Consider the following 9,744-nt stretch of genomic DNA (forward strand, 5'->3'; position numbering starts at 1 on the left):
GAGCTTCTTCACGCTGGGGGTGGTCCTTGAGTGCCCACAGGGCAGGACACCTAGCATGTCACTCACCAGGAGACATTGGATGATCTCCGGTATCTGGGTGAACCTGTACCTCTGAGCACCATAGTCCTGCCTGAGTACTTTGGTGAGCAGGACAGCAGCAGAAAGGAAGCTGACTTTGAGGACAGTATCCTATGGTACACAAGTACCCAGATTAGGCGAGAGTTGACAGAAATCCTGTCACACTGCCAATCTTGACCAGGGTACCAGATAATTCAGGTGCATACATAAATCCATACAGTACACCCTCATACACACACCCATACATCACACCCTCACACTCACACAGAACACACCTTCACATACACACAGCACATTCTCACACTTACATATCCCCACAGCACACACTCATACACACAAATCTCACACCACTCCTTCACACACATCCACAGAGCATACACAGAACACCACTTATACACAGCATATGTATACCACACATACACAACATACATAACACATATACCCCTCGCCCCTCAATCCCTGGCAGCTCTGGTGGTCCAGAGTGGTGAGTCTTAGCCCTTTCACTGCGTCTCCTGGATTGCTGGAGTCCCTGGATGGAGCGCTCAGAGATGTGAAAGGCACACAGCTTCCCCTGCCAGCCTCACTGCCTGGCCCAGCTAGGCCCTACCCGAGCCACCTGCAGCTAGGGCACTCAGCCCCTCATGCACGGAGCAGGACCATTGGGCTTTCCCTGGTTAGGCCCCGCTGCCTCGCAGGTCAGCATAGGGATAGGCAAGGGGACCAGAGGCACCCTCCCTGCCTACCCCCGCAAGAGAATGAGTGGGGCTCACACTGCGGCTGCAGGAAAAGTAGTGCACCATCCAGGAGGTGATGCTGTCTACCCAGGGCAGGATCCGCTCCTTGGCATGTGCGGCCATCTGTCCATAGCACAGTAAGACGGTGCTGCTGACCCACTTCCAGTGCAGGTTGGCATCTGGGTGCTGCAGGTGAGTGGGTAGCAGGGGCTGCTAGTTGTCAGCCCCACCCCATACCAGGCCCTCACAGCCCACACCAGCCCTTGGCACAGGTCCAGGGTGGTGGCCAGCTGTGTCCACACCCCACAGGAGCCAGATCCCAGGCCTGGCACCAGCTCTCACTCCCAGAAAACCCCTCCAGCCAGCACCCTTACACAGGCAGGTCTTCTGTGGCCTACTCCTCCCAGGACGGCTACTGGGGCATGGAGTGGCTAGGAAAATGAAGCTGATCGACATACCCTCCTGGAGCAGGTGCCCTGAGGAAAAACTGAGGCCTGGGTTACACAGCACCTAAAGCCCCATGCAGTCCCCATGGCCTCAGATCCTGCATCTAATAGCAGCTCTGAACTCTGCCCATAGGATCTCAGGAACAGGGAAGTACAGAGAAGACCTTCATCCAGCCTTGTCCCACGTACCAGCCCTCTGGGACCCCCTTGCTACCAGCAGGCACCCAGGCTGAGGCCTTCCCTGCCCTGCACTGCCCTTTGCAGAATGGCTACCAGGAGCCTCTCTACCTGTCCTTCAGGGCACAGGTTCCTCCACCTCAAGAACCAGGTGTTGCCCAGGTGTTCCAGCAGGGCCCACACCTCCTCCAGGTGCGTAGTGGATGCCAAGCCCACAGCCAGTGCGATGTCCTGTGGGGCAGGGTACCAGAGAACAGGACCCCAGGCAACAGTACTGGATGTTTCTGGCGCCCTGAGGGCCCACCCCTCCCAGCGGGAATGCCCTCTGCTGGGTAGGGCCTGTCAGCACCCGACAGTGCTCCTTGTTGTGAGCACAGGACATTGGAGTGCAGGCCAAGGCACAAGGCTGCAAGATTAGGAGAGCCAGGGACCTCAAGGACCCAGCGTACCTCCCGCTGGCTGAAGTCCTGGTGAGACAGCTCCAGAAGGGAGGTGAGGTACTTCTTCACCAGCACCGCATCTGTGCACTCACAAAGGATCAGCCCAAAGAGGCGGAAGAGGAGGGTCTGGGAAAGCAAGAGGGGGACAACGAGGCACTGGGCCTGTGACCAGCTGGGGCTGACACCCACCCTAAGCCTGGGGCTAGTCTGTGTGCAGGGCCCTGTGGGGTGGGGCTGGCAGCCCAAGGGTATGTCCATGCTGGTGTCCATGTGCAGTGCTCATGGACAAGGGGCAAGGGGCTGGGTACCACAAGGGCTCTAGCAACTCTACAGTTCGTAGTGACTCTTGCAGGTGATGCCCAATTCCTGTGCTGATTACTGCACCACCCTAAAACTTAGGCCTTCGGTTCTGGGCCCCTCAAGGCACACCTTGAATGTCACTGTGCTCCCTGATCACTCCTAGATGTATGGACTCGGGCTGGGTCTTGTCACCTCCCGCCCTCTTGGGGAGCTCCAAGTGGCCCTGGCCTGGCACTAACCTTATCCGTGGCCCGCTCGGGTGCCAGGCACAGGGACTCCAGGAGCTTCTGCACGCTGATGTCTGTGTCCACCACACGCTGCTGCCCCGGGGGCTGTGGCAGAGCTCAGTGCTCAGATCCTCACCTCCTGCCCCACCAGTATGGGACATAGCCCAGTGTGGACAAGACTGAGAGCTTGCTGGGTGAGGAAGGGGTGAGGGCTGGAGCCCTACAGTAGCCAGCCATTCGAACTTCAGTGATTCTGGTCATCCTGGCTTCTGCTACAGGCCCCAGCAGATCCCTACCCTTCAGACAGAGGCTGAGTACCTTAATGTGGCCAGTGACCCAAGTTGACATGTGGGAGTGCCCCTGCCCTTTGTGTTGCTGCCATGCTGGCCCCTGGGCCTTTGCATAGCTAGTTCCCTCTGACTGGATGCTTTTCCCTACCCTCTCATCTGAGCCAAGCTGTGTATGCTTGCAGCAGGACTGCTGTAAGCATACAGGCCCTACTGTGTTTCCTCCATCAGCCCTCAGCCCTCAAAGAATCTTGTCACTCAGAGTGGCCCAAGGGGTTGGCTGCAGCCTCCAGAGGCTAGAGATAAAGACTGAAGCAGACATTTGGAAGAGAGGCCAGCACAGCCCTGCCCACCCCAGGATCTACATGACCTCTAGTGGTATTCAGGCCTTCAAGCTGGTCTAAAGAGTCCCCAACATTCACAGAGTGCTGGGGTCCTGCCATTCCCACCCTATGCCCAAAGCCAATTTCAAGATCAGAGGATTCCTGAGGAGTGGGGGCCTTGTGTGCATAGGTCAGTAGGAGGCTCTGGGTGGACGTGGGGTGGAGGGGACTGGATCCCAAGCCTTGGGTCTCTGCCCAGATACCTGCTGATATGGAGTAGCCACAGGTGCCCTGACTCCCTCCAACCTTCCAGCCCTTCCTGGTGGAAGTTCAAGAGTTCCAATGATATGAAGGTCTTGGGAGCCCGACGGTGGTTGCTGGCAATGACAGCCATGCAGTGAGCTCCCCCCAGACCTCCTCAGGCCTGAGACTCTCTGCGGGTCAGGGCCAGAGAGGACTCTCACCCAGTATGGAGTCACCTTGGGGCCTTACCTGGGTGTGCCCTTCCAGGTAGCGACAAATGATGTTCAATGCCTGGCCCTGCTGTGCAGTGGACATGGCCCTGATCCTGCTGGCCAGCTGTCTCTCCAGCACTGAGGGGTCACTGTAACACTCTCTCACATCTCCCAGGAGCCCCAAGTCTCTACAGTCTGCAGAAGGCTCAGAGCAGAGGGGCAGCATGAGAGCTGCCTGTCAGTCCATAACCATGACAGGCTACCCGGGAGACTCCAGGTTCCAAACCCCCAGCCCCCCAGCTGCTGTGCCTGCAGGGTCCCTCCTTGGATCTGCAGAAATCACTTTCCTTAAAATGCATTTGGAGGGAATGGAAAGCACAGCACATAGAGGGCAGGCACGTTGCAGAGCCCTGTCAACCAACCCAGAGCAGGGCCAGTGTGCAGCTGAACAGCCCGGAGACGGAGCTGGGACCCAGGCCACTCACACCACAACTCAAAACTTCAGACCCACTGGAAAACGTGGACAGACCAGTGGTGCCACAGTAATGGCCAGTGGCGGAGAGCAGCCAGTTACCCTGGACCCCAACCTATTCCTGCACCAAAATAGAGCAGTCAACATACTTAAATTGTAAAACGAAAACTGTAAACATACAGAAGAGATTATGAATTTTATCATCGCTAATCTAGGCTTGGGGGGGGGGGCTTTGTAAATATGGAACAAAGACAGAAACCAAAAGAAACCAGCTTTACAGCCAGCAGCATGGTTTCTCGGGCCTGACCCACCCACCGAGCCCTGCAAGCAAAACTAAGAACTGTTTGCCACACCTGTGGCCACAGGTTAAGATTAACTGCATCCAGCCAGTTGTGTTGGGACACACCTGTGAGCCCAGCGTGGAGAGGCTGAGGCACGAGGATTGCAAGTTTCAGCCCAACCTGTACAATTTAGAGACTTTAGAGAGCCCTGTCTCAAAAATAAAAAAGCCTGTGGTTGTAGTTCAGTGCAAAGGCCCTGGGTTCACTCACCATTATTGCCAAAAAAAAAAAGCCTCTTCCTGTCAGTCAGAAAAGAAAGCAAAGGATTAAGCCTTAAACACAGGCAAAGGAACCCTGTAGGCCAGTAATTAAGTGGAAAGATGACCTGCATTGCCGATAACAAAAGAAATAAGCATGAAAAATGAGATGTGCTTTTTCAACTGTCAGCAAGAGAATGATGCGAAAGAGTGTGAAGAAATATGTTCTCACACATTGGTTTGTATGGGGGGAAGGAAGGGAATTCTTCCTCTGAAAACTTGGTTGGTAGCTGGTATCAAATTGGAAATAAAAAATCATGTGCAGAACCATACATATGACAGGCCCGTTTCTCACAAATAGGATGAGCTCTGCAAGCTCTATGATGGTGATACAGAGGAATTTCTGCATGGTCTAGTGCTTTTACAGAGATGTCAGAACTTCGATACGCAGAAGAAGAAAATGACTGCAAAGCCAGCAGTCACTGGGTTGGAAAATAAAGTCAGCCTCTGTTAGAATAGAAATAAAGTCGGCCTCTGGGTCAGGTATGGCTGTGTCACTGGTTTGTCACTCACTGGCAAACTCAGCCCCTGTGACTCGTGCTCTGTAGGACAGGACCCTGGTGTCACCTCAAGGGCCCATATACAATCTGATCCCGGCCTTGGCCCTGTGGCTTCCTGGGGACGGACTGGCCCCAAGCTTCGGTGTCCTTGCCCTGAGTCTGTGCTATGGCCAGGACCTGGACAATGTCTCAGGGTTGTAGGATAAATGTGTCAGTCCCTCTGCTGTGGCCTGAGTTGTTTTTATCTTTGGACCTGATAGGGAATTTCTTACATGGGCCAACATGCATTTAATCAGTCACCATTACAAAGTGTCACCTCAGGACACCTGTTTGGGGGTACTTGTCAAAGGGGGGAACCCAGCCTCTCTTGTTTATAGATAGGTGACACGAAGGCTTCCTACAGTACATGCTTGTCTGGCCTCCTCCGGTGTCATGGGCCATGGGCCACTGACCAGCAGAGTAGGCCTGAGCTGCGGAGTTAATGAGGATTTGCAGGCCGGGTGTGTGCAGTCCTAGCACTGTGTGAGGCAGTTGGCCCAGTGCCTTAGAGACCTGGCCTGGATGCACGTAGCTGAGGGGACAGAGAGGAAGCAGTTCCTGAGTATGCTGGGAGCTGCTCTTTCACTGCTATATGACTTGCTTATCTGAAAACAATCCACCCATCATCTACCAGTCAGACATTGGGGCCACTCGTCAGCACAGGTGTTATACTTGCCCCCCCTGTGACCCCAAGGCCCTGAGAATAAGGACAGGCAGCAGAGGGGTGGCTATGAAGTCCTTGCTCAGCTGGGTGGTAGGAGGTGCCCAACCTGCCTGAGAGTTCCTAGGGCTCCTGGGGTACACCCCTGGCTGTGGGTCCCTTTGCCCTGGACCAAGGCACTGAAGGGGAGTGAGACGGCAGGGGCACTGAGGCTGGCAGCAAACCTTGCCCCTGCGCACAAGGTCACAGGCCTTCCGAAGGTGTTCCATCCCATTCCCTATACTGGACGATCAGAGACAGAATAGACCACGCTCTCCTGTACAGTGAGGATTGCCCCCCTTCACCCTGCAGCGCATGATCTGCCCACTGGGTGTGCTCACCAAGCTCCAGCTCCTGCTCCTCCTGAGGCCATACGTTTCTGGACATTCTGAGGGGCCTGTGGAAATTACCACCGCGGGGCCGGTATGGAGCCTACAGTCTCAGAGTGACAGCACCTGGCAGGGGCAGATGGCTGTGTCTCTCACCCTCACCAGTCAGGCTGTGCAGAGTCACCCTAAACCTGATCACCACAAGGCTGACCTGCTCATACTGCAGTCACCCCAAGCCCAACCAGCCCTTACCTCCATCACTCCAAAACCGAACAGCCCTCACCTCAGTCATCCCAAGCTTCATCAGCTCCCAACCCCAGGCACCCCAGGCCTGACCAGCCCCAACCCGTCAGTAGAGGGTGCAGGGCAGGAATGGGAGGTACCTGTGGGGCCTGAGAGCAATTAAAAAGGGGCTGCTGTCTACTAGCTTTCAAGCCCGGGCACTGCCATCCTCAGAGGCACACAGCTCCCAGGCATCTCCTAGCCAGAGCCTGTGGGCAGCACTGATGGCCAGAAGCCTCTGGACCCAGTGGATGGCCAATTACCTGCTCAGTGACCTGGGTGAACTCCCAGGGCTGTGCAGGTTCCGAGCATCTCTGCTGCCCTCGCCCTGACTGCCCATCCACTTGGCATTCAACACAACTTAGCTCAGCACCATTTCCCCCATTGACTCTGAACCCCTGACTGCCTTCTCCACCCACACTCAGACATAGTTGTCAACTGGGTGGGGATGGGGGAGCTGGAGGGAGTCTGAACTCCTCACAACCCTAGGGGATACCATCCCCCTGCCCGGGCCTGTGCCCCGGGACATGAGTTCATTTTCACACTCTGTCCCATGGCTTTTCCTGAACTCCCCTCCCCTGCTGTACACCCAAACCCAGGCCCTGCTCATCACAGCTACAGAACCAGGTCTATGTACTTAGAGGAGAGAGTTTTCTCAGGAGGATGGACCCTTTCATAAACTGGTCTGATGGACCCCTTTCATAAAGTCTCCCTCTTTATGGAGGTGGCAAAAGCCACTCTCAGTTTGCTGCACTCCAAGCTTGGAGGGCTTCCTGGAGGAAGTGATCTGAGACCCAGGGAACGCCATGTCAGAATCAGATAGCAAGCCAAGGACGATAGGGCTGGGGTTAGCTGAGGCAACCAAGTCTAAAGAATAATTTGGCCCGAGAAGGCAGATGTGGTCTGGGAAGCTTCCAGGCAGGAAGATGAGAAGGAGGTCCTAGCTACCCCTCACCATGGCCCTCCTGCCCCAGGTCACTTGTTGCTTGGCACATGCTTCTGGTCCTCATGTCATCCACCCCTGCCCTGCGCCCTTCCATCCACAATGTCCTACATCTCTATCTCAGGTCAGCCAGGTCCTGCCCGGCCACACCTCCTAGGGTAACCCAGAGAGTAGGCCTGTTAGGCCCTTCTGATTCCCTACTGCTCTGTTGGAGAAAGGCCACCCCAGCCCCACAGTCTATCCTGGCAGGTCCCGCTGCCATCCCCATACAGCTAGCCATAGCCCCTCCCCTCCCCCAGGGAGGCCACACCCTTTTTTTTCAGTTCTGGGGAGAAAGGCATGGGCCCATCCTTCCCACTGCCCTGCATGGTCCCCCATCCCTCTCTCCTTTTAGCTCTCTCAGCCCTTGGCCCTGCCCTCTAACCCCTCCCCAGTCCCAGCACTGCTCCTTTTTACCCTGTCCCTGGGCGGCTGTAGTCTGTGCTGCGGGATGGCCCAGCTGGCCTGCGTGTGCAGGTAGCTGCCTTCCGGACTTGCTGCTCAGGGGGATGACAACGGCTCCTATGGGCTCAAAGGCTCAGAAATGACCTCCTCCAGGCTAGGCAAAGAGACAAACAAGACTTGTTACCATGTGTAAAGATTGCTTGAAAGATTGTAAAGGACAAGAGAGAGTCCCAAGAAGGCCAGACACGGAGGCCCTCACAGATTCCCACCCAGGGCCACGCCTGCTTGGCTGGGAATCCCACACCCAGGAATTCAATCTCCCGAAAAAATTAGAAATGACTAAATATTCACTACTCCAGGATTCTTCCCAGGTTTAAAATAGCCACACATGCTCAAAAAGAGAGAAGAATGGGCAGCTTAGAGACTCGCTTTCTCAAGACTATTTGATGACGTGGAGGTTGCTTGGATCCAAAGGGAGAGAAAAGCCACTCAATTCTAATTTAAAATGCAGTTATCTCTGGGCCTTGGGATTCCAGGCAATTTTGCTTTCTGAATCCTTTTTGAAATTTGCCAACGTGTCTGCAGTGGGCCTGAGTTGCTCTTATTGAGGGAAAAAAAAAAATTGCTTACTTAAAACCAAAAATGAGATGAAGTTTTTTTAAAAGGCCTGAAAAAGAGGCCATCACACACAGCCTTGGCTCTGGGGTGGGGTAGCAGCCCAGCAGGGAGCTTGCTTGGCCTGGAGCTCTGCCCAAGCCCTAGGTCTCGAGTCTAGTGGCTTTGAGGAGCCTGAGGAGAAGACAGGGAGGGTTCAGGCCTTCTAGGGCACTTGCTGCCTGGTCAAGAGGGGCCACCTGAGTCCAGGTTCAGCCTGAGGGTAGACTTGCTGAGGACTTTGGTCTCTGGTTCCATTTCCTGTGACTAGGCCAACATCCAAGGAGGATTTAAAGCAGTCTGGGCCTAGGCAAGATAGAGAGGTGCCTCCCAGGACCCCAAAATCTGCAAGGGGCTCAAGGTGGCTGTCCCCAGGGGGCTCGTTGGATCCCCAGGTATGTCCTAAGATGTTCCTATGTCTCAGTATAGTCACTCGGCCTCTGCTCCTATGTCCAGGAATCAGTGTCCAGGAGGCTGACTGGACCCACCCAGGAGTGACTGCCCTGTCCACCCCACAACCCCTGAGCAGCAATTTGTTGGGCTTCTCTGAAGGTCACCTGCATGTCTGGAGAGCCCTCTGACTGTGAGTGAGACACGGAAGAAAGTAAGATGAGGCAGGCAGGGAAGAACTTGAATCCACCATGGAAATCTCCCTAACAAGTGACAGCAGCTGGGGAGGGACAAAGAAGGAAGAGGCGAAAAGGATCCTTCTCAGGGCCCAGTGTGTCTGTATGTCCCCAAAAGCCTCTTCACCACCACCTGCCCTGGAGAAGCATTTTGAGAGGACTGCCGACCCCCACAGCGGGCTTTGGTGCTCAGGGAACAAACCTGGGTGCTCTGAGGGACTTCAAACTGGATCAGTCTCAAGACCAAGCTGCTTAGCCTCCCCAAGGCCAGCTCAACATCTGCCTTGGGTGGGGGAGTAGGGTGGGGTGAGGACAAATACTTTGCCTAAGAGAAACCTCTTTCAAGCCTGTTAGTCCCTCTCTCCAGGACTCGATGGAACTGTGTGCCGAGAAGGCTGTTCAGAGGCCCCGGGGAGTCATGAGGAATCTGGTCCCAACAGCCACTGCCTGAAAGTTGAAGGAAGTTCAGCCCTGAGAATTCTGTCCTCAACTGACGATGCTGCAGGCAGTTGAGGGCATTTCCTGGCAAACGTGCTCCCAAGGCAGAATGCTCTAGTGACAACAGTGCCTACCGCAGGTTTGAAAGTCAGCCAGGTCCTATCAGCTGAGAAGGGCAACCAGCAAGACCCAGTGACCAGGGCTCCCCTTCTAAGACCTTTCCCATTCTCACCAACAGCCACAAGAGGAGGA

At 55.1% G+C, this 9,744-nt stretch overlaps 1 protein-coding gene across 5 annotated transcripts in view; it reads right to left on the bottom strand.

Annotated features, from left to right (window-relative positions):
* LOC102018360 (maestro heat-like repeat family member 5) overlaps positions 1-9,522 on the bottom strand; it is a 35,143-nt gene extending 25,621 nt beyond the window's left edge. For all 5 annotated transcript variants that reach the window (XM_013520087.1, XM_013520086.1, XM_013520090.1 and 2 more), the window contains exons 1-10: positions 9,257-9,522; positions 7,787-7,928; positions 6,118-6,231; positions 3,505-3,662; positions 3,276-3,389; positions 2,415-2,507; positions 1,885-2,001; positions 1,547-1,666; positions 849-998; positions 67-189 (exon numbers count right to left, since the gene is read on the bottom strand). In XM_013520087.1, coding sequence (XP_013375541.1) covers positions 67-189; positions 849-998; positions 1,547-1,666; positions 1,885-2,001; positions 2,415-2,507; positions 3,276-3,389; positions 3,505-3,662; positions 6,118-6,163 — 921 coding nt within the window. In that variant the 5' untranslated portion in view covers positions 6,164-6,231; positions 7,787-7,928; positions 9,257-9,522. The remainder of the gene's footprint in view (positions 1-66; positions 190-848; positions 999-1,546; positions 1,667-1,884; positions 2,002-2,414; positions 2,508-3,275; positions 3,390-3,504; positions 3,663-6,117; positions 6,232-7,786; positions 7,929-9,256) is intronic.
* Positions 9,523-9,744: the final 222 nt, after the last annotated feature.

The sequence above is a fragment of the Chinchilla lanigera genome, unplaced genomic scaffold (genome assembly GCF_000276665.1).
Source record: "Chinchilla lanigera isolate Chin_1 unplaced genomic scaffold, ChiLan1.0 scaffold00053, whole genome shotgun sequence".
Taxonomy (NCBI): Eukaryota; Metazoa; Chordata; class Mammalia; order Rodentia; family Chinchillidae; genus Chinchilla; species Chinchilla lanigera.